Source organism: Pristiophorus japonicus, chromosome 9, assembly GCF_044704955.1.
Source record: "Pristiophorus japonicus isolate sPriJap1 chromosome 9, sPriJap1.hap1, whole genome shotgun sequence".
NCBI classification, from domain to species: domain Eukaryota; kingdom Metazoa; phylum Chordata; class Chondrichthyes; family Pristiophoridae; genus Pristiophorus; species Pristiophorus japonicus.
Window position 1 is genome coordinate 161621799 of NC_091985.1, and position 25219 is coordinate 161647017.

The 25219-nt window shown below is 45.4% G+C and overlaps 1 protein-coding gene across 1 annotated transcript in view; it reads right to left on the reverse strand.

Annotated features, from left to right (window-relative positions):
* tulp4a (TUB like protein 4a) overlaps window positions 1–25219 on the reverse strand; it is a 115919-nt gene that overhangs the window by 8399 nt on the left and 82301 nt on the right. The window contains exon 5 of the mRNA XM_070891019.1: window positions 815–958. Coding sequence (XP_070747120.1) covers window positions 815–958 — 144 coding nt within the window. The remainder of the gene's footprint in view (window positions 1–814; window positions 959–25219) is intronic.

Sequence of the window (25219 nt, forward strand, 5' to 3'; positions counted from 1 at the left end):
GAATATAGGAGCAGGGAGGTCTTACTGCAGTTGTACAGGGCCTTGGTGAGGCCACACCTTGAATATTGTGTACAGTTTTGGTCTCCTAATCTGAGGAAGGACATTCTTGCTATTGAGGGAGTGCAGCAAAGGTTCACCAGACTGATTCCAGGGATGGCTGGACTGACATATGAGGACTGGATCGACTAGGCTTATATTCACTGGAATTTAGAAGAATGAGAGGGGATCTCATAGAACATATAACATTTTGACAGGATTGGACAGGTTAGATGCGGGAAGAATGTTCCCGATGTTGAGGAAATCCAGAACCAGGGGTCACAGTCTAAGGATAAGGAGTAAGCCATTTAGGGCTGAGATGAGGAGAAACTTCTTCACTCAGAGAATTGTGAACCTGTGGAATTCTCTACCAGAGAAAGTTGTTGAGGCCAGCTCGTTAGATATATTCAAAAGGGAGTTAGATGTGGCCCTTACGGCTAAAGGGATCAAGCGGTTAAAACTTTCATCCATCTTCAAACCATTACCCACCTGTTCCCTTAGTTATCCACTAAAACTTAAGGAGCTGCGATGGGGTACTGAAGTTGCATGATCAGATTGAATGGTGGTGCAAGCTCGAAGGGCCGAATGGCCTACTCCTGCATATATTTTCTATGTTTCTATAATTCCCTGTACACTGTCCAACATTTAAGGAGCTTAATATGAGGTCACTGGCAGACTTTCAGATCTGTGATTCTTCACCAAAATATTCAAGGGATAAAATAGGCTAAGCCTCATCTTAGTTTAAACACATTTTATATGAATATAGGTACAGACTCACCCGCAAGATCATCCTCATCCTCACTGAAAACACTGGGATTGAATATAGACATGTTGATGAAGTCCATTGATAGCTTGCGTACTTCTGGTAGATAAATTGTCATTTGTCTGGGCTGAAGATGGAGCAAGCTGGTTTTGTAGATTACTAAGGATGACAAGATTATTGTTGTTAATTATATGTACTTTTAAATAAACAAGGAAACAGAATAAATTACATCAAAGCTAAGTGAACGATCCAGTAGCTATTACTTGGCAATAGGGAAATAAGAGCTATTCAAACGAGGAAGAGAGAGCACGTTCTTTAAAAAAGGATATTATACAAGAGATTTGCTTTCAATACAAAGTGGTTATATTCAAACAATAGCAATGAACAAAATAAATCCGCTGCACAGGAGAAAGTGTGTTTTATACAACTCTGCTTGACCTCCTTCAGAACGTCCAAAATGTTATATTGTATGAAGGGTTGGTTTGTACTCAACAATCAAACACGTGTTTCCTGATGAAATAGGGATCAGTGTTTCAATGGGCCCAAGTTTCCACATGATTCGCGCCTGATTTTTTTAGGAGCAACTGGTGGAGAACGGATTATTTTAGAAATCGCAATTCTCCACATTTTTTTTTCTGCAGTTCTAGTCAGGTAGAACAGTTCTAGTTTAGAACAGAATTTTTTCTTCAAAAGGGGGCGTGTCCGGCCACTGACGCCTGATTTGAAAATTTCCACAGTGAAAATGTACTCCAAACTAAAGTAGAATGGAGCCAGTGAAGATTTTTGTAGAACTGAAAAAACCTGTTCTACACATTAAAAAAATCAGGCGCAGGTTACAAATTAGGTGTCCAGAACGAGGTGGGGGGGAGGGAACTCATTAAATTCGACAATAAATCCTTATTTATACTTCTACAAATATTATACAAATAAATCCAACCTGAATAAACATTTATAAGCCACGAAAAGATTAAATAAACCATCTTCCTACTTGTGTGAAAGTGCTTCAGCCAGGGAGAATTCTGCAGCCGTTCGTGCCGCTGAGCGGGAGGGGGAGAGAGAGGGAGGGAGGGAGAGAGGGGGAGGGAGGGAGAGAGAGAGAGAGGGGAGGGGGGGAGAGGGAGAGAGAGGGGGGGAGAGGGGAGGGAGGGAGAGAGAGAGAGAGAGAGGGGGTGGCGTCGGGTCGGGGAACAGGAGCGGGGGGGGGGGGGAAGGCGGGTGTCGGGTCGGTGCGGGGGGGGGAGAGCGGGTGTCGGGGCGGGGGGGGGGAGCGGGTCTCGGGTCGTCGGGGGGGGTGGAGCGGGTGTCGGGTCGGGTCTGGTCGGCGGGGGGGGGGGGGGGGAGCGGGTGTCGGGTCGGGTCTGGTCAGCGGGGGAGAGAGAGCGAGTGTCGGGTCTGGTTAGGCGGGGAGCAGGAGCTGGCCGTGGGAGGAGCCCCAGTGAGGCCATTGGGTCAGGGGCTGCGTGCTTCGGGCTCCTCCCACACAGTTCGGCGCCTGGAGCTACTGCACTTGCGTGCCGACTGTAGCGCGCATGTGCAGAGGTCCCGGCACTGTTTTCAGCGCCGGGACCTGGCTCCGCCCCCCCACAGCTCGTGCTGACTGCGCCAAGGGCCAGAGGACCTGTAAGTAGGTGCAGACTACAGAGGATTTTTTTAGGCGCGAAAAACGGGCGCCCAGCTCGGAGGGGCGCCCGTTTTTTTTTCTTGTGGAAACTTGGGCCTTTTGTTTCTCAACGTCAATTTGGAGCCAGTTCATTCCCTTACCTGGTTACTGTTGTGTACTTCACATTGAAAGCACCTATTGATACATTATTCTTTCCTCTTAACCCAAGTCTCATTTTATGGAACACCTAGTGGGTCTCAGTTTTTCTACTTTATTCTGTTAAAAATGTGAATTGATACAGTTGGTTTATCTTAATTTTAAAAATTCAGAATTTAAAACCTTAAAGATATGTATCACACATGAATGTCCATCAGCCAGCTAATCAGAATTGCAGAAGTGACTCAGCCATGCTTTAATGCTTTGAGAGAATCATTTTATTACAGTCTAGGTTACAAAAAGAATGTCAAGCAATGGTCAAGTGTTAACGACTTCTTTAATATTAAAATACACTAGGAAATGGAATACACATTGAAGCCCGGTGAAAATTCAGTAGCTATTATTTGGCAATAGGGAAAGAAGTGCAATTTAAATTATGAAGTGAGTACAAGCAAGTATCAAATGTCAAAGCAAATTTGCATTGTTTGTGTAACTTAATGCGCCTAAATGTTGCATTTTGTTTGTACCATATTTGCCATCACTTCGTCAGCAGCAAATGCAACTGACTGATTTCACAATATTGTATGCATCAATGGACACAGCGACAGTAGTTTGACAATTGTCTCCTTTCAACAGAGCCAAATTTTCCACTTAGAAAATACTGAGCTAATCTGGCTTCTAGTTTTAACAGAAGCCAGAAGATAATCACTACAGTAATTCTAATTACCTGAAAGATGGTCTCACGTATACATTAAGGTTCTATTTCATGGGCATGTGTGCTACCAAATTTTCTTTACAACTATTCAAAAGCAAGGAAGACAGAGAGGGATTTGTTTTAAATAGCACCTTTCACATTCTCAGGACATACTCTAGCACTTACCAAGTAACTACTTTTGAAGCAGAAGCAAAATACTGCAGATGCTGGAATCCGAAATAAAAACAGAAAATGCTGGAAATACTCAGCAGGTCAGGCAGTATCTGTGGAGAGAGAAACAGAGTTAATGTTTCAGGTCTGTGACTTTTCAATCTGAAACATTAACTCTGTTTCTCTTTCCACAGATGCTGCCTGACCTGCTGAGTATTTCCAGCATTTTCTGTTTTTAATTACTTTTGAAATGTAGTTTCTGATGTTAGGTCGGCACACTCCAACAGACAATCTGGACACAGAAATGTCACCAAAAGAGCAAATGAGACAAATTGTTTTTGGTGGCATTGGATAAGTGATGAATGTTGTCCAAACTCTCCTGTTCGTTTTCAAATAGTGCGATAAAATCTTTATTGTCCACCTGAACAGGCAGATGGGGCCTCTGCTAAAGGTCTTACCTGAAAGACAGCACTTCGGTCAATGCAGCCGAAGTGCAAATTGGCAGTGTACTGCACTGAACTGACCTTCCCATATATACCATACACTGCAGCTGTTAAGTTTCCCGAAAACAACAGTCATAAAAGTGGTCCATTATGTGAAGACAACCGTTAGTTCAGATTTATTATGATTAGTAATTTCCCTTGATACAGGTCATAGGAGCTAGCACGTGAATGCGTGATAAACAGCTCCAATCAAAATCTCCCACACAATGGATATCTGTCCCTCTAATAAAATGATTGGGCAGATACTATTCACTAAATAACATTTGATAATGCATTCTATCGATATGGTAAACAAATGTTTTGAAATCAATTGAGGTCAAGGATGGCCTCAACTGATTTGTTTTATCAGTGTACAACTAAAACAAATACTTGAGTTGATATAATACCTTTAAAGTTAAAAAACATCCCAAGATATTTCACAAAGATGCAACACTGACGTCACAAACAAAGAAGGAGATATTAGGAAGAGTGATCAAAAGCTTAGTCAAAGAGGTAGATTTTAATGTGGGTCTTAAAAGGAGATTGAGATGGAGAGCAGGAAGGGTTTAGGGAGCGAATTACAGAGTCTGGAGTCTAGGTGGCTGAAGGCACTGCTGGCAGTGGAGTGGCAAAAGGCCAGAGTTGGGATGCAGAAAGGATGAAAGTGAAAGGAACAGCGTTGTAGGGCTGGAAGAAGTTACAGATGACGAGGGGCAAGACCATGAAGGGTTTTAAACAACAGGATGAAAATTTTTAAGTTTGAGTCTTTGTGGTATGAAGAGCCAATGTAGGTCAGCAAAGAGAGGGCTGATGGGTAAGCAGGACTTGATGTAAGGTTGGATACGGGCAGCACAGTTTTGGATGAGCTGAAGTTTACTGAGGGTGGTAGATAGGCCGCCAGTCAGGGGAGCATTGGAATAGGCAAGTCTGCAAGTGACAATGGCACGGATTAGAAGTTTAGCAGAAAATGGGCTGAGATAGGTGTGGAGGAGCGGCCGAACCCAAGGGAACCAAGATAAGTATCGAGGATAAGTATTAAGGTAAGGATCGAAGATGTAAGATAAAGAACTAGGATAATTAACCCGGATTTTTAAAAGTGTGATACTTATCAGTAGCGTCCATTCAGCTGGGGGTAAACAACTCTCAGACCTGGTGGCATCACAGGAGGGGACAGTATAGTCAGGGCGAAAGATGCTGTTTTCTGCAGCCGCGACCGGGAGTTCCAAAGGCTGTGTTGCCTGCCAAGATTACAGACATCTCGCGGCTGGAGAAGAACTTGGAGCAGGAGGAGGATCCAGTTGTCGAGGTCAACGTACGAACCAATGACACAGGAATAGGAATGAGGTTCAGGCTATTTTATATCTAGTATTGCATAATGAGGGTTAATTAATAATCTTATTGTAAAGGATCCTCTGGGGGAAGACTGATCATAATGATAGAATTTCATATTGTTTGTGAGTGACGTGGCCAAGTCTAAAACTCGGGTCTTAAATTTAAACAAAGCCAATAACATGGTATGAGGGGCAAGTTGGCTGAAGTAAATTGGAAAGTTAGATTAAAGGATATGACAGTCGATAAGCAATAGTAAACATTTCAAGAAATAATTTATAGTTCTCAACAAATATACATTTCCCTTGAGGAATAAAAACTCCATTGGAAAAGTGGTCCAACTGTGGCTCACTAGAGAAGTTAAGGACAATATTAGATTCGAAGAGGCTTGTAATGTTGCCAAAAATAGTAAGGTTTTAAAATCAGCAAAGGATGACTAAGAAAATGATAGAGTGGGAGAATATAGAATATGAGAATAAACTAGCAAGAAATATAAAACAGATTATACAAGTATGTAAAAAAAAGAGATTAGCGAAAGTAAACATGAGTCCCTACGAGGCAGAGACAAGAGAAACTATAATGGGGAATAAGGAAATGGCAGAAATTTTAAACAAATATTTTGGACCCGGTATTAGCTGAGACGGGGAGGTCCGCTATTGCATGGTAAACCCAGAAGTATGTTGAACATGTCTCTATGACTCAGCCACCTCAACCATTTTACTTCCGGGCTTTCCATCCAATCAGCGGGAAAGTGGATGATGAGGACCCGCATTGTGCGATCTCAACTCCAGGGGAGCTGAATCCTTGAGGGTGGACTGTCACACGACTCATGCATACCATGCACCAGCTCAGATGCTTGCACTTCAGTGGGACCAGTAAGAGATACTTGTTTTCACCTGAAGACTCACACTTCACAAATGAGCATGGGCAGATGATGGTGGCGTGGACAGCAGTGGAGAGTCCGCATCGGAGAGCGCAGCAGCCCTCTCCAGGCTTAGCTCAGCTGGACACTGATGCTGATGAAGAGGCAATCATTGAGCAGCAGCAGAGAATATGCGATGTACTGACAGGCCTTCCAAGCACACTGTCCACGATTGCAGAAAGATTGGAGGAGTCCGCCTCAAGCATTAAAGTGTTGATGACGCACGGCACTGAAGCCTACTCCATAACATCACTCCTGACACCGACTTATCTTGCACGCCTAATCATCCTTCTCCATCTGTCTATGCACTTCCTCACATCCCCATCTATCCATCCACCACACCCACTTACCCTCATCTTAAAGCAAATTCATTCCTCTTCCTCACCAAATGCACTCCATCCATCAGTTGAACACATGCTATTATGCGCACTCATAGGTCTTTTTAAAAAAAAAAATGTTCCGGGATGTGGGCTTCGCTGGCAAGGCCTGCATTTATTGCCCATCCCTAATTGCCCGAGAAGATGGTGGCGATCCATCTTCTTGAACCGTTGTAGTCCTTGTGGTGGAGGTACTCCTACAGTGCTGTTAGGGAAGGAGTTCCAGGATTTTGACACTGCAACGATGAAAGAACGGTGATATATTTCCAAATCAGGATGGTGTGAGACTTAAAGGGAAACTTGCAGGTGATGGTGTTCCCATGCACCTGCTGCCCTTGTCCTTTTAGGTGATAGAGGTCCCGGTTTGGGAGGTGCTGCCGAAGAAGCCATGGCAAGTTGCTGTAGTGCATCTTATAGATGGTACGCACTGCAGCCACGGGGAGTGAATGTTAAATGTGGTGGATGAGGTGCCAATCAAGTGGGCTGGTTTGTCCTGGATGGTGTCGAGCTTCTTGAGTTTTGTCGGAGCTGCACTCATCCAGGCAAGTGGAGAGTATTCCATCACACTCCTGACTTGTCGATGGTGGAAAGGCTTTGGGGAGACAGGAGGTAAGACACTCACCAGAGTGCCCAGCCTCTGACCCGCTCTTGCTGCCACTACATGTGTGTGGCTGGTCCAGTTAAGTTTCCGCTCAATGGTGACCCCCAGGATGTTGATGGTGATGCCATTGAATATCAAGGGGAGGTGGTTAGACTCTCGCTTGTTGGAGATGGTCATTGCCTGGCACTTGTGTGGCATGAATGTTACTTGCCATTTATCAGCCCAAACCTGAATGTTGTCCAGGTCTTGCTGCATGTGGGCATGGACTGCTTCATTATCTGAGGAGTTGTAAATGGAACTGAACACTACAATCATCAGCGAACATCCCCACTTAAGGTCATTGATGAAGCAGCTGAATGAAGACGGTTGGGCCTAGGACACTGCCCTGAGGAACTCCTGCAGCGATGACCTGGGGCTGTGTTGATTGGCCTCTAACAACCGTAACCATCTTCCTTTGTGTGAGGTATGACTCCAGCAGTGGAAAGATTTCCCCAATTCCCAATGACTTCAGTTTTACTCGGGCTCCTTGATGCCACACTCGGTCATATGCTGCCTTGATGTCAAGAGCAGTCACTCTCACCTCTGTAATTCAGCTCTTTTGTCCATATTTTTGAACAAGGCTACAAAGAGGGCTGGAGTTGAGTGGTCTTGACCCAAGCCTGAATGTTGCCCAGGTCTTACTGCATGCAGGCATGGACTGCTTCATATAGACCGGTTAGCCGGACATCAGTAGTGGAGGAAAATGTTGGAATCAATTATTAATGATGAAATAGCAGCGCATTTGGAAACGGTCCAAGTCAGCATGGATTTATGAAGGGGAAATCATGCTTGACAAATCTTCTGGAATTTTTTTGAGGATGTAACTAGTAGAGTGGACAAGGGAGAACCAGTGGATGTGGTGTATTTGGACTTTCAAAAGGCTTTTGACAAGGTCCCACACAAAATCAAAGCACATGGTATTGGGGGTAATACTGTGATACTGTGGATAGAGAACTGGTTGGCAGACAGGAAACAGAGAGTCGGGATAAACGGGTCCTTTTCAAAATGGCAGGCAGTGACTAGTGGAGTGCCGCAGGGCTCCGTGCTGGGACCCCGCTCTTTACAATATACATCAATGATTTGGATGAAGGAATCGAGTGTAATATCTCCAAGTTTGCAGATGACATTAAACTGGGTGGCGGTGTGAGCTGTGAAGGGGACGCTAGGAGGCTGTAGGGTGACTTGGACAGGCTAGGTGAGTGGGCAAATGCATGGCAGATGCAGTATAATGTGGATAAATGTGAGGTTATCCACTTTGGGGGCAAAAACGCGAAGACAGAATATTATCTGAATGGCGGCAGATTAGGAAAAGGGGAGGTGCAACGAGATCTGAAATGGTATGTTGGCCTTCATAGCTAGGGGATTTGAGTACAGGAGCAAGGAGGTCTTACTGCAGTTGTACAGGACCTTGGTGAGGCCTCACCTGGAATATTGTGTACAGTTTTGGTCTCCTAATCTGAGGAAGGACGTTCTTGCTATTGAGAGTGCAGCGAAGGTTCACCAGACTGAGAACCACTGTCTTAGACATTGTTATGTTAAGTTTGTGTTCTTTACTTGAAGCACAAATATTATTCTTTTGTACGACTTTCCTGTCTTGCCCATTCTTGGTTGCTGGCTGGCAAGTGGCCTTTTTAAGTTGTTTGATGATGAATGGGAACAGGAATTGATGGCAATCAATGGGGGGAGGGGGGGCAGAGATGTGAAAGGGGTGGTTGGTTTGTTTGCAGAACTGCTTTGTGTTTGTGGCATTGGGAGGTGAAGGGATAGGGAAGTTTCTCCTCATCTCAGTCCTAAATGGCCTACCCCTTATCCTAAGACTGTGTCCCCTGGTTCTGGACTTCCCCAACATCGGGAACATCTTCGAAATCCTCTGAAGAGGATCTGTGCTCTGTGCATTGGTCCTCCTGCTGATTGAAACCTCGCTGCTGTGCAATGTTGTGCTGAGTGCAGCACACCACAACCATTCTGGAGACCCTGGCTGCTGTGCACAGAAGGGCACCTCCAGATCTGTCCAGGCACCTGAAGCGCATCTTTAGCATGTTGATGGTTTGTTCGATGACATATCTAGCGGTCATATTGCATTTATTATAGATTTCTTGGGCGTCATTCCTTGGGTTTCTGAGAGATGTAATCAGCCACTGTTTATCCCGTGGGTATCCCATGTCTCCGAGCAGCCAGCCGGTAAATCTGCTTCGAGGTGCAGAAGACGTCAGGGAAGTTCAACTGCTGCAGTATGAAAGCATCTTGGCAGTGGCCTAGGAATCTTGTGCATATCTGCATAAAGACCATTTTGTGGTTGCACACCAGCTGCACGTTGATGGAGCATTGATGAATACTCCTGGATGATCTGGCTTGATTGCAACATGCACGCAGTCGATGAAACCCTGCACCCGATGGAAGCCAGCCAAAGTCGCAAATCTGAATGCCCGCTCATTCTGACTGGCATCATTACAGGTAAAGTTGACAATTGGTGGCCCTGGCGAACACTTGTGGCCACCGACAGCACATCTCTGGAAGAATACAGAGACAAGAAAGTTGAGGGCGGTGATAACTTTGACAGCCACTGGTAAAGCATGGTCACCAGATCCAGCAGTCGTCTTCTAGTAGACTGCAGCTGTCTGCCACCACCCGACACGACAACCTGAGCCTCCTGAGATACTTTTGTTGCGAAACGTCAAGGAAGCAGATATTCTGCCTGTAGACCTTGTGTGGCAGGTATGGCCTCCTGCAAGCTGCACCTCGCTACTGCTGCCCTCTTTCTTGTGCAGCTACAGGTCTGTAGACAGCAGGCTGCTGCTGTTGCTGGTCAACTTGGTCCTCAACTGAGGTCTAAATGAAGGCAGCATAAGTGATCTGATAGATCAAACCTCCAAAGTGTAGAAGAAACCATCAAAGTGTAGAAAGTCAACTCTCTGCAAAGTACAATGTCCGGAATCCCAAAAACCGGAATTGTCCGAAAAGCGCGTTGCAGATGGAGTCCGACGTGCTATTGGTCCGAGCCTTGCCGAATGACCCTCAATCCACGTGTGACCAACCCGACCTGACTCACGTGCTTCCCTCGGCCTGACTCGTGCTGTTTTAGTGTCTGACCCGAAATCCGGAAAAATTCTAAAACCGGCACGGCCTCGGCCCAGAGGTTGCTGGATTCGGGACGTCGGATTTTCTTCTCCGAAATCCGGAAAAATAGGAAAATTGTACCTGTATAAACATTCTGTCCCATGAGCAGATCAGAAAGGAGCCTTTGAGTACTGAGTCGGTGGTGCCATATATCCGTACTGAGGTTGTTGACAGCAATCAGAAGCCATCATTGTCTTCTTTATCCTGATGGGAGTGCATCGTGGTCTGGGTTGTGAGGAAGGTGGCACATAATAAAAGGGAAAGAACTCGAACAGGAGGAGACCTAGCAAATTTGCACCCATTGACACCCTTGGAAGAAAGGGTCACTGCTTTGATGCATCCTGCCTGGAGAAAATCAACCACCACTGCACAAGTGGGCCCACACTCGAGGGAGAGGAACTTGAGGCCGACCCTGACGATGCAGAAGATTCAGATGAGGACGAGCCTGAAGAGGAAAACATCTTCCAATCCCACTCTCCAGACCAAGAGCATGGGGGTGAGGGCGAGGGGATGGATGAAGCCCCCACTGTTTTACTGAGTTTGGTGGAGGTGCAAGTGCCGCCCATTGAGGTGCCAGCCCCTTCCGTGACTATTGGTTTGAGTGTTGGTGGGACATTCCATGGTTTCTTACCATCTGAGGCTGTGGGTCCAGTAGTTGGGTGACAGCCAAACCCGTGGGGAGGAGGGGAAGGATAGCTGGACCGTGCTCTCCTAAGGTGCAGAATCTGACAGATGTGGCTCAGATGATGGCAATGAGTGGGGAGAGCATTGACCTTACGCGATCACTCCTGGACACCAGCACCACCTGCTGATGATCTTGCAGGCCGGGGCCATTGGAGAGAGCAACGTGCGGTGGCCCGGCCCGGAAACTGGCGTGTTCCCGGCCTGCAAGACCATCAGCAGGCTGGGGCCAGTGGAGGGAGCAGCATGTGGCGGCATACCACTGCAGGGAGCAGCGCGTGCTGCTGCAGGAGGGCGACGGCTATGAAGCCAGGTCGCTGATTGCAGTGCGGGCAGACACAGCAGGAGGAGCGAAGGAGTGACAAGAGTCCCTTTGAGGGAAGTGACTGGGGGCTCAGGAGAGGCATGAATCTGATATCTGTGAACTCACCCCTTTTTGGTGTGGAAGCAAGTCATCCTCGCTGGGGGAGGGGGGGGGGGGGTGGGAGGGAAGAAAGAGGACGAAAAAGAAGGAGATGACGGAGACGGAGGACGAGGAGGATTGATGATGATGATATCCGAGATTTATTGACCCTCTCAATTACCACCGTGTTCTCGCCTTGCTTTCACTGGTGACTTTCAAGAATCCCAGAAAACCCATGGATACACATTAGACTTAAAAATCGGTGTCAATATTGCTCCAATTGAGTGATTAACGTTATGTTAACTACCAAGCCACCTCTCCCAAGGGGGATGCGAGCACACAGCCTAACACACTGGAGTGAAACCTGGAAGTCGGCAGGTTGCAGCCAGTTCCTGACACTGTCAATTTCACTGGCTTTAATCTCCCACCCACTCCTCCATGTTAAAATCCCCCCTCTGTATCTACCTTTACAGTACAAGACACAAAAATTACAGGAAATAGTGGGGTGCAAGGGTCTAAGAGTGAGAAACTTAATGTATTAAATATTAGTAAAGAAAGTATTGCAGAATTTAATAGGACTAAAAATCCCAATAGTGTCAGCTTTGGCTCAGTGTGTAGCATTCTCGCCTCTGAGTCAGAAACTTGTGGGTTCGTCCCACTCCAGGGACTTGAGCACAAAAAAAAATCTAGGCCGACACTCCAGTGCAGTGCTGAGGGAGCATTGAACTGCCGGAGGTGCCATCTTTCGGATGAGACGTTAAACCGAGTGGTTTATATATCTCTATCAAGTGGACGTAAAAGATCCCATGACACTATTTCGAAAAAGAGCAGAGAAGTTATTCCCAAAGTCCTGGCCCATATTTATCCCTCAATCAACAGAACAAAAAAAAAGATAATCTTGTCATTCTCACATTGCTGTTTGTGGTAGCTTGCTTGTGTGCAAATTGGTTGCCACATTTTCTCCATTACAACAGTGACTCCGAGGGGCTGCCTAAGAAGACATTCCAAAAGTACTTAATTGGCTGTAAAGCGCTTTGAGATGTCCGGTGGTCGTGAAGGCCGCTATATAAATCCAAATCTTTTTTTCTTTCTTTAAAAGCTGACAAATCCCCTGAACTAGATGGCCTACACACTAAGGTTAAAAAAAAAGAGAGGTGGCTGCAGAGATAGTGGATGCATTGATTTTGATCTTCCAGAATTCCAGAGATTCTCAAACATTATCCGAGAATTGGATGGTAGCAAATGTAACCCGACTATTCAAGAAAGGAGGGAGAGAGAAAATAGGGAACGATAGGGCAGTTAGCCTATCAGTGCTGGAATCTATCACTGATGTGGTAACAGGACACTTAGAAAATCATATTAGGCAGAGTCAACACTATTTTATGTTTGACAAATCTATCAGTTTTGTTTGTGACATTGTAACTGATAAGAGTAGATAAAGAAATTAGTTGATGTAGTATAATTGGATTTTCAGAATGCATTCGATAAGGTGTCACACAAGAGGTTATTACATGATTATTTTTGGGGTAATATATTAGCATAGATTGAGGATTAGTTTCCTACATTCATCATCATCATAGGCAGTTCCTCAAAATCGAGGAAGACTTGCTTCCACTCTAAAAGTGAGTTCTTAGGTGACTGAACAGTCCAATACAGGATTTACAGTCTCTGTCACAGACAGTTGTTGAAGGAAAGGTTGGGTGGGACCGGTTTGCCACACGCTCCTTCCGGTGTCTGCGCTTGTTTTCTACATGCTCTCGGTGATGAGACTAGAGGTGCTCAGTGCCCTCCTGGATGCTCAAGGCGCTATATAAATCCAAGTCTTTCTTTTTTTTTAGTTAACAGACAGAAAAGAAACAGTAGGAATAAACAGGTCATTTTCAGATTGGTAGGCTGCAACTAGTTGGGCGGTTATAGGATCTGTATCAATGACTTAGATGAGGGGACCGAGTGTAATATATCCAAGTTTGCTGATGATACAAGGCTAGGTGGGAAAGTAAGCTGCGAGGAGGATGCAAAGGGGTAGAGACCAATTAAGTGATTAGGCAAAGTTGCGGCAGATCATAAAATCATAGAAATTTGCAGCACGAGGCCGCTATTTGGGCCATCGTTTCCGCGCCGGCCAACAAGAGGCTATCCAGCCGAATCCCACTTTCCAGCTCTAGGTCCGTAGCCTTGCAGGTTACAGCACTTCAAGTTCACATCCAAGTACTTTTTAAATGTGGCAAGGGTTTCTGCCTCGACCACCCTTTCAGGCAGCGTGTTACAGATCCCCACAATCATCTGCGTGAAGAAATATTTCCTTAAATCCCTGCTAAACCTTCTACCAATTACTTCAAATTCATGCCCCCTGGTTGTTGACCTCATCTGCTAAGGGAAATAGGTCCTTTCTATCCACTATATTCTGTCCCCTCATAATTTTATACACCTCAATGTGGGTCTCTCCTCAGTTCCAAGGAAAACAAACACAGCCTATCCAATCTGTGCTCATAGCTAAGATTCTCCACTCCCGACAACATCCTTGTAAATCTCCTCTGTACCCTCTCCAGTGCAATTACATCCTTCCTGTAATGTGGTGACCAGAACTGCATGCTGTGGCCTAACTCGTGTTTTATACAGTTCAAGCATAACCCCCATTATGACCGACTTCCAGTCTGCTTTAAAAAAAAGTGACAAAAAGCTAAGTTTCGCAAAAGAGGCGACCTCATCCGACGTGGCAGTGAAAACACTTCGAAAACGGTAGGTGAGCCAGGTTTTGGATGGGCCTGAATTTCGGCCCCAAGAAATCTTGCTGCAATTATATAGGGTCCGGGAAAGCGGACTGGGAAAATAGATTAAAAGGTCAGACGATAGATAAGCAGTGGCAGACATTTAAGGAGATATTCCATAGTTTTCAAAAAAGATATAATCCATTAAGAAAGAAAGACTCTATGAGAACGAGTAACTATCTAACCGTGGCTAACTAAGGAAGTTAAGGATGGTATCAAATTGAAAGAAAAGGCATACAATGTTGTGAAGATTAGTGGTAGGCCAGAAGTTTGGGAACATTTTAGAAACCAGCAAAGGAAGATTAAAAATATAAGAGAGAGAAACTAGTTTATGTGTAAACTAGCTAGAAATATATCAGACAATAAGAGTTTCTACAAGTATATAGAAAGGAAGACAGTAGCTAAAGTAAATGTTGGGCCCTCAGAGGATGAGACTGGGGAATTAATAATGGGAAACAAGGAAATGGCAGAGACTTTGAACAAATATTTTGTATCTGTCTTCACGGTAGAAGAAACTAAAAGCATCCCAATAATAGTAGAAAATCAGGGGAAAAAGGGAAGGAGGAAATTAAAACAATAGAGCAAAAGTACTAGGCAAACTAACGGGACTAAAGGCTGACAAGTCCCCTGGACCTGATGGCAGGCATCCTATGGTCTTAAAAGAAGTGGCTGCAGAGAGTGGATGAATTGGATGTAATTTTCCAAAATTCCCTAGATTTTGGAAAGGTCCCAGCGGATTGGAAAACTGCAAATGTAACACCCCTATTCAAGAAAGGAGGGAGACAGAAAGCAGGAAACTATAGGCCAGTTAGCCTAGCATCTGTCATTGGGAAAATGCTGGAATCCATTATTAAGGAAGTAGTAGCAAGACATTTAGAAAATCATAATAGAACCATGTTGACTGCTTGATTGTATGAAAAGGAAATCCTGTTTGACAAATTGATTGGAGTTCCTGAGTATGTAACGAGCAGGATGGATAAAGGGGAACCAGTAGACTTCGTGTATTTGGATTTCCAAAAGGCATTCGATAAGGTGCCACATAAAAAGGCACAAGAGCTCAATGTTGGGGGTAATATATTAGCATGGATAGAGAATTGGCTAACTAACAGAAAACAGAGAGTCGGGATAAATGGGTCATTTTCAGGTTGGCAAACTGTAACTAGTGGGAGTGCCACAAGGATCGGTGCTGGGGCCTCAACTATTTACAATCTGTATTAATGACTTGAATGAAGGGACCGAGTGCAATGTAGCCAAGTTTGCTGACGATACAAAGATAGGTGGGAAAGCAAGTTGTGAGGAGGACACAATGTGTCTGCAAGGGGATATGGATAGGTTAAATGAGTGGGCAAAAATTTGGCAGATGGAGTATAATGTGGGAAAATGTGAGGTTATCCACTTAGGTAAGAAGAATAGAAAAGCAAAATATTACTGAAATGGAGAGACTACAGAATGCTGCGATACAGAAGGATCTTTGCATTATCATACATGAAACACAAAGTTAGCATGCAGGTACGGCAAGTAATTAGGAAGGCAAATGGAATATTGGTATTTATTATAAGGGGGATGGAGTATAAAAGTAGGAAAGCCTTGTTACAACTGTACACGGCATTGGCGTGACCACATCTAGAGTACTGCATATTGTTTTGGTATCCTTATTTAAGGAGAGATATACTTGCATTGGAGGCAGTTAGGAGAAGGTTCTCTAGGTTGATTCCTGGGATGATTCCAGCGTACTAAGCTTAAATAAAGGAGACTATGAAGGTATGAGGGCAGAGTTGGCTAAAGTGGACTGGGAAAATAGATTAAAGTGTAGGATTGGTTGATGAACAGTGGTGTACATTTAAGGAGCTATTTCACAACTCAAGAAAAATATATTCCAGTGAGGAGGAAAGGGTGTAAAAGAAATGAGAGCTATCCATGGCGATCTAAAGAAATAAAGGACGGCATCCAATTAAAAACAAGGGCATACAAAGTGGCCAAAACTAGTGCCAGCAAAGAACTAAAAAAATGATTAAGAAAGGGAAGCTAGATTATGAAAGCAAACTAGCACAAAATATAAAAACTGATAGCAAGAGTTTCTATAAGTATATAAAAAGGAAAAGAGTGGCTAAAGTAAATGTTGGTCCCTTAAAGGACGAGACCGGGGAATCAGTTATGGAAAACATGGAGATGGCAGAAATTCTGAACAAATATTTTGTATCAGTCTTTACGGTAGAGGTCACAAACAATATCCCAACAGTGGATAGTCAAGGGGCTATAGGGGGGGAGGAACTTAACACAATCATAATCACTAAGGAGGTGGTACTCAGTAAGATAATGGGACTAAAGGCAGATAAATCCCCTGGACCTGATGGCTTGAGTCCTCGGGTCTTAAAAGAAGTAGCGGCAGGGTTTGTGGATGCATTGGTTGTAATTTACCAAAGTTCACTGGATTCTGGGGAGGTCCCAGCAGATTGGAAAACTGCAAATGTAATGTCCCTTTTTAAAAAAGGAGGCAGACAAAAAGCAGGAAACTATAGACCAGTTAGCCTAACATCTGTGATTGGAAAATGTTGGAGTCCATTATTAAAGTAGTAGTAGGACATTTGGAAAAGCAAACTTCGGTCAGGCAGAGTCAGCATGGATTTATGAAGGGGAAGTCATGTTTGACAAATTTGCTGGAGTTCTTTGAGGATGTAACGAACAGGGTGGATAAAGGAGAACCAGTGAATGTGGTGTATTTGGACTTCCAGAAGGCAGTTGACAAGGTGCCACATGAAAGGTTACTGCAGAAGATAAAAGTTCACGGGGTTAGAGGTAATATATTAGCATGGATAGAGGATTGGCTAACTAATAGAAAACAGCGAGTCGGGATAAATGGTTCATTCTCTGGTTGGCAACCAGTAACTAGTGGGATGCCGCAGGGATCAGTGCTGGGACCCCAACTATTTACAATCTATATTAACGACTTGGAAGAAGGGACTGAGTGTAACTTGGTCAAGTTTGCTGATGATACAAAGATGTGAGGAAAAGCAATGTGTGAGGAGGACACAAAAAATCTGCAAAAGGACATAGACAGGCTAAGTCAGTGGGCAAAAATTAGGCAGATGGAAAGTATGAGGTCATGTACTTCGGCAGAAAAAAAATCAAAGAGCAAGTTATTATTTAAATGGAGAAAGATTGTAAAGTGCTGCAGTACAGCAAGACCTGGGGGTACTTCTGCATGAAACACAAAAGGATAATATGCAGGTACAGCAAGTGATCAGGAAGGCCAATGGAATCTTAGCCTTTATTGCAAAGGGGATGGAGTATAAAATCAGGGAAATCTTGTTACAGCTATATAAGGTATTGGTGAGGCCACATCTGGAAAACTGCGTGCAGTTTTGGTTTCCATATTTACAAAAGGATGTACTTGCTTTGGAGGCAGTTCAGATAAGGTTCACTAGGTTGATTCCGGAGATAAGGGGGTTGACTTATGAGGAAAGATTGAGCAGATTGGGCCTCTACTCATTGGAATTCAGATGAATGAGAGGTGATCTTATAGAAACGTATAAGATTATGAGGGGGCTTGACAAGGTGGATGCAGAGAGGATGTTTCCACTGATGGGGGAGACTAGAACTAGAGGGCATGATCTTAGAATAAGGGGCCGCCCATTTAAAACTGAGATGAGGAGAAATTTCTTCTCTCAGAGTTGTAAATTTGTGGAATTCGCTGCCTCAAAGAGCTGTGGAAGCTGGGACATTGAATAAATTTAAGACAGAAATAGAGAGTTTCTTAAACGATAAGGGGTAAGAGGTCATGGGGAGCGGGCAGGGAAGTGGACCTAAGTCCATAATCAGATCAGCCATGATCTTATTGAATAGCGGAGCAGGCTCGAGGGGCAGTATGGCCTATTTCTGTTCCTATTTTTTACGTTCTTATGAAGGGATTGTCTAATGAGGAAAGATTGAGCAGGTTGGGCCTGTACTTATTGGAGTTGAGAAGAATGAGAGGTGATCTTATTGAAACATAAGGTTCTGAGAGGGCTTGGCAGGGTAGATGCTCAGAGGATGTTTCGCCTTGTGGGGGGAATCTGGAACCAGGGGCTTAGTTAGGAAAGTGGAGTTGAGGCCAAGATCAGATCAGCCATGATCTTATTGAATGGCGGAGCAGGCTCGAGGGGTCATATGGCTTACTCCTGCTTCTATTTCTTACAGGGCTTGGTGATACCATAACCTGGACTATTGTATACAGTTTTGGTCTCCTTACCAAAGGAAGAACACAAGAATCTAATAAATAGGAGCAGGAGTAGGCCATATGGCCCTTCGAGCCTGCTCCGCCATTCAATAAAGATGATGGCTGAACTTGTACCTCAAGTCCACTATCCCACCCTATCCCCATAATCCCTCGATTCCCTTCGTGCCCAAATATTGATCAATCTGAGTCTTGAATATACTCAATGAATGAGCCTCCACAGTGCTCTGGGGTAGAGAATTCCAAAGATTCACAACTCTGAGTGAAGAAGTTTTTCCTCATCTCAGTCCTAAATGGCCGACTCCTTATCCTGACACTATGACCCCCGTAGTTCTCGACACACTGGCCAGGGAAACAACCTCCCTACATCTACCGTGTCGAGCCCTCCAAGAATTATCTATGTTTCAATGAGAGAAGAATATAAGAACACAAGAAATTGGAGTAGGAGTAGGCCATTTGGCACTTTGAGCATGCTCCGCCATTGAATGAGATCATGGCTGATCTTTTACCTCCTCAACTCAACTTTCGCACACTATCCCCATATCTCTTGGTTCCCTTAGTATCCTAAAATCTATCAATCTCTGTCTTGAATATGCTCAACGACTGAGCATGCACACCATTCTGGGGTAGAGAATTCCAAAGATTTACTACCCTTTGAGTGAAGACATTTCTCCTCATCTCAGTTCTAAATAGTCAACCCCTTATTCGGAGACTGTAACCCCTAATCCTAGACTCATCAGCCGGGTGAAACATCCTTCCAGCATCTACCCGGTCAAGCTCCTTAAGAATTTTATACGTTTCAATGTAGAATCATAGAAATATACGGCACAGAAGGCGGCTTTTTGACCCATTGGACCCAAGTTTCCACACGATAAAAAACGGGCGCCCCTCAGAGCTGGGCGCCCGTTTTTCGCACCACAAAGTGCGCCTAAAAAAAACCCCTCCGTATTCTCCACCTCCCTGCAGGTCCTTTGGCCCTCGGTGCGGTACAGCAGGAGCTGTAGGGGGCGGAGCTAGGACCCTGCGCCGAAAACAGTGCTGGGAGCTCTGCACATGCGCGCTACAGTGGGCACGCAAGTGCAGTAGCTCCAGGCGCCCGAAACTGTGTGGGAGGGGCCGAAGCACGCAGCCCCTAGCCCTGACCGAATGGCCTCACTGGGGCTGCGTGAATAAGGCTCCTCCCACGGCCAGCTCCTGCTTCCTGCCGACTCCTGCTCCTGCTTTCCCCCCCCCCGGCCCCGACCGGACCGGACCCGACTTGACCCGCCTGTCGCTGCCGCTCCTGTTTCCCCTCCCCCGCCCCGACCGGATCCGACCCGACTCGACCCGCCTGTCGCTGCCGCTCCAGCTTCCGCCCCCCCCCCCACCCCACCGGACCCGACCGCGTCTGCCGCTGCCGCTCCCACCCGACTCTACTCTCGCCCCCGGATTGGATCTGACCTGACCTCCCCCTCCCCTCCCCGACCTGACCTGACCTCCCTCCCTCCCTCTCTCCCTCTCTGACCCGAACCGACCCAACACCACCTACCTCTGGTGCTGGGGACGGGCCCTGCCCGAAATCTCGGGCCCGGCCCGTTCAGCCTTCGGTCCCGACGGCAAACCGCTTCCTAAAGGCCTGCCTGAAGAACTTTCACACAGGTAGGAACATGGTTTATTTAATCTTTTCTTTGCTTATAAATGTTTATTCAGGTTGGATTTATTTGTATAAGTATAACTAAGGATTTATTGTAGAATTTAATGACTTCCCTTCCCCTCCCCCCCTCCTCCCCCTTGTTCTGGACGCCTAATTTGTAACCTGCGCCTGATTTTTTAATGTGTAGAACAGGTTTTTCAGTTCTACAAAAATCTTCACTTGCTCCATTCTAAGTTAGTTTGGAGTACGTTTTCACTGTGGAAACTTTGAAATCAGGCGTCAGTGGCCGGACACGCCCCCTTTTGAAGAAAAAATTCTGTTCCAAAGTAGAACTGTTCTACCTGACTAGAACTGCAGAAAAAAAATGTGGAGAATTGCGATTTCTAAGATAGTCCGTTCTCCACCAGTTGCTCCTAAAAATCAAGCGCAAATCATGTGGAAACTTGGGCCCATTGTGTCTGTATGGCCGAAAAAGAGCTATCCAGCCTAATCCCACTTTCCAGCTTTTGTTCCGTAGCCCTGTAGGTTACGGCACTTCAAGTGCATATGCAAGTACTTTTTAAACGCGATGAGGGTTTCTGCCTCTACCATCCTTGCAGGCAATACGTTCCAGACCCCACCACCCTCTGGGTGAAAACATTTCTCCTCAACTCCCCTATAACCCTTCTACCAATTACTTTAAATCTATGTCCCTTGGGTATCGACCTCTCCGCTAAGGGAAATAGGTTCTTCCTATCCACTCTATCTAGGCCGCTCATAATTTTATACACCTAATTAATCTGCCATCAGCCTCATGTGTTCCAAAGAAAATAACCGCAGCTTATCCAATCTTTCCTCATAGCTAAAATTCTCCAGTCCTGGCAACATCCTCGCAAATCTCATCTGTACCCTCTCTAGTGCAGTCACATCTTTCCTATAATGTGTTTTATACAGTTCTAGCATAGGCCACCTGGCTCTTACATTCTATGCCATGGCTAATAAAGGAAAGTATTACGTATGCCTTAACCACATTATCTACCTGTCCTGGTTCTGTGCACATAGAAACACAGAAAATAGGTGCAGGAGTCGGCCATTCGGCCCTTCGAACCTGCAACGCCATTCAACAAGATCATGGCTGATCACCCACCCCAGCACCTCCCCGCCCCCCACAACCCCCGATCCCCCCAGCCGCAAGTACCACATCCAACCCCCTCCCGAACACATCCAACGAACTGGCATCAACAACTCTCCGTGGCAGGGAACCCCACAGGCCAACAACTCCCCGAGTGAAGAAGTCCCTCCCAATCCCAGCCCCAAACAACCCACCCCTCATCCCAAGAGCGTGGACCCCCCCCCACCCCCCCCGGGCTCCGTACCCACCCAACACCGGGAACACTCCCCCCGCACCCAACCCGCCCCGTCAGAATCTTTCCCAAATGCCAAACACCCCCGGATGTCGAGCCCCAGCCCCGGAGACGCCAACCACACCACATCCACCGACCGCCATCTGCACAGTCAACCCATCCACCCCACTCTGAACACTCCCCGCACCGAGGCACAGAGCCCCCAGGCCCGCCCCTCCAACACACTTCACCCCCCCCCCAGACCTCTGCTGCAATGTGGCCCCTCCTGTCCCCCGCCCTGGATTTCTCCGCCCCACCTCCACCACTCTCCCCTCCATCCCCCGCCCCCGTCACCCCTCAACTTCCCTCTGCCTCCCCGCACAGGCTCCCATCTTGGGGGCGGTAACCTTCTGGGGCCGGGAATTTGAGCCCCTAGCGTGGAAGTCCTGCTCCCGCCGCAGAATTGGCCTTACCACCCCTCAATGGAAGCGGAGTGCAATTTCCCACACTCCACTTCCTTTGGGGGCAGTTACCGGGGCACGACTGGATGCTCCTGTGACAGTTTGAACTGGTGCTCTCCACTCTCTCTCATGCACTCCAAAGGTCCCTCAGTTTCTCTACACTTCGCAGTATCCTACCATTTATTCCCTGGCCTCCCCAAATGCTTTACCTCATTTCTCAAGATTGAATTCTATTTGCCACTTTTCTGCCCACCTGACCTGTTCCTGCCGGTTACAGCTTTCTTCCTCAACTACACAGCCAATTTTTGCATCAATTGCAAACTTCTTAATCATGCCCCCTACACTGAAGTCTAAATCATTGATAAATACCACAAAAGCAAGGGAGCTAGTACTGAGCCCTGTGGAACCCCACTGGAAACATTCTACCAATTACAAAAACACACATTGACCATTACCCTTTGCTCCCTGCCACTCAGCCAATTTTGGATCCAACTTGCCACTTTCCCTTGGATCCCATGGGCTTTTACTTTTCTGACCAGTCTCCCATGTGGGACCTGGTCAAAGGCCTTTCTAAAATCCATATAGACTACATCAAATGACCCTTCTTGACCCCCCCGTGTTACCTCCTTAAAAAATTTAATCAAGTTAGTCAGACACCACCTTCCCATAACAAATCCGGCTGACTGTCCTTGATTAATCAGCTTCTTTCTAAATGACAATTTAGAACTTTTTCCAATAATTTGCCCACCACCGAGGTTAGGCTGACTGGCCTGTAGTTACTTGGTGTATCCCTTTCTCCCTTTTTAAACAATGGCAAAACGTTAGCAGTCCTCTGGCACACGCCTATAGCCAGAGAGGATTGGCAAATAATGGTCAGAGCCTCCACTATTTCCTCCCTCGCTTCTCTTAACAGCCCAGGCGGGATACATTTCATCCAGACCTGCCGATTTATCTGCTTCAAAGAGATAATACTTCCTCTCACTATGTTTATTTCATCTAATATTTCACACTCTTCCTCCTTAATTCATTCAGTCATAGGCGGTCCCTTGAACGAGGATGACTTGCTTTCACAAGTTCACAGATGTTTCAATGAAGGACCCGATGTTCCAGTCCTGAACTCCAATTGAAGGAGTGGAAGATGCCTGTGCGTGGATTTTTTTTATGTGTGGTGACCGTTGCACACCAGCCACCACACAGGCTTGATAGAGCTAGGCCTTTATCCAGTGGCAAAGGTTAACCAGGACGACCGGAGACCAGCTCTGCTGCACGGACCGAGTGCACACACATATCGCAGTGTGGGCTGGCCCGTGCTGCCCCTGGGCCCTCGCCTCTCATTTGCCGCACCTTAACTACAATGTGTGCAGTCCCCCTCTTTTTTGTGAAGACAGACGCAAAGTATTCATTAAGATCCATAGCCACGTCTTCCGCCTCTACACACAGATTATTTTTTTGGTCTCTAATGGACCCTACTCTTTCCTTAGTTATTCTCTTGCTCTTTATGTATCTATAAAACATCTTTGGGTTTTTCTTGATTTTACTTGCGAATATTTATTCAGGCCCTCTCTTTGCTTTCCTAATTTCCTTTTTAATTTCACCCCTGCACTTTCTACACTCCTCTTGGCTTTCTGTAGTTTTGAGCTCTCGGTATTTGACAAAACCTTCCCTTTTTTTCCCCCCTTATCCTACCCTGTATGACTCTTGATATCGAGGAGGCTCTAGATTTGGGAGTCTCACCCTTTTTCTTTGTGGGAACATACTTGTTCTGTATCCTCAGGATCTCCTCCTTGAATGCGTCCCACTGCTCTGACACTGCTTTACCTTCAAGTAGCTGCTTCCAATCCACTTGTGCTAAATCACATCTCAGGTGTAGTAAAATTGGCCTTTCCCCAATTGAGAACTTTTACTCCTGGTCTATCATTGTTATTTTCCTTAACTACACTAAATCTAGCTGAATTATGATCACTACCACCAAAATGGTCTCCCACTGATACCACAGCTTAATTCTCTAAAACTAAGTCCAGGACTCTCTTGTTGGGCTTGCTATGTATTGGCTAAAATGAATGCATTTTAAGAATTCTGCACCCTCTATACCATTTACACTGATTCTATTCCAGTTAATGGGCTGAATTTTCCGTGGTGATAGTGGGCGCAATCGGTGGCGGGTTGGAAAATTGATTTTTTTTGACAGCGGGTCCCTCTCTCACACGCCTTTCCCACAGGCATATTGGTTGGTGTGGAGCCGACCTGACCTGCAGTGGCAGGGGACCCAATTGAAATCATTGCGAGTTACTTTATAGGCACTTAAGAGCCTTTCCCCCCCACTTTTTACATTTCCCTGCATGGCCACGGGATTCACGCAGCTCGTGAGCCACACCTGTCAACCCAAGGCGTGAGTTCCGTGGCCATTGCTCCAGCTGATTAGTTGACAGCATTGAAAACAAACCAAAATAAAAACATGTTGATTACATCAGCTAACAGATTGATGGAGATTTTGTTCTACTTGAAAAGCTAATGTTAATTTTTCACTGGCCATTCTCAGCTGTTGCCTTCCAACAGAACAGTAATTGCAGTAAATTGATCTACACTAAAAAATGACATACACCATTTAAATGCATTTGTGTGTTGTTTCTGGTCAGGTTTTTCTTGCAGTGATTGTCCAGTTACACATTAAATTAAGTCATTAATCGTAACAATATAATTCTCATCATTCATTCCATTGGTTCAATTTGCTTTCAGTCCCTGAATATGACCAATATAATTTTTCAGTCTGAGACTTTAGGGTGAATTTCGGCAGAGGTTCTCTTACTTGTCCATTGTTAACTTCCAACAGAAGAGCTGCAGAAATCCCAGAAAAATATTATAAGCACCATTAGTTTGTGTGCGATTCCACAGCTATTCCACTGAACTTGCATAAGATTGCAAATCCACTCCTTCACAATTACAGTTAAAATCTGCTATATTTTATGTATTACCTATACACACGCATCTTTCATTTATACCAGTTACGGATACAAAAGTCTTTCCAAACAATTCGCAGTGCCCGATTATTGCCCAAAAGACCGCTAAGATTCCCAAGATTATCGGCGGCGAAAAATTGCCCCCCAAAAAGAAAAAAATCCGCCCAACGAAAAAAATAGGTGTTGCACCCCGATTCTCGGCGAAAAAGTAGAATTTTGGGCCAGTTGGGTGGTTCTTAAAGAAAATGGGTGATAATTAATAAATTTACACCGAGGCTGCAGGTTAGGCCAAGTGGAGAAAAAAACAATATTTTTTCGAAAAACATAAAATAAATCATAAAAACATTCTCAGGACCCTTTTCACTTAAATCACTACAAGAAAATTTTAAAATAATTAGTAAAAAACCAATTACTTACCTTTTTCTTGCAGGGCTATTAAACTACTGCCCAGCTCCGCTGATTCTCATGGGCAGTTTTAAAAAAATACTTACCTA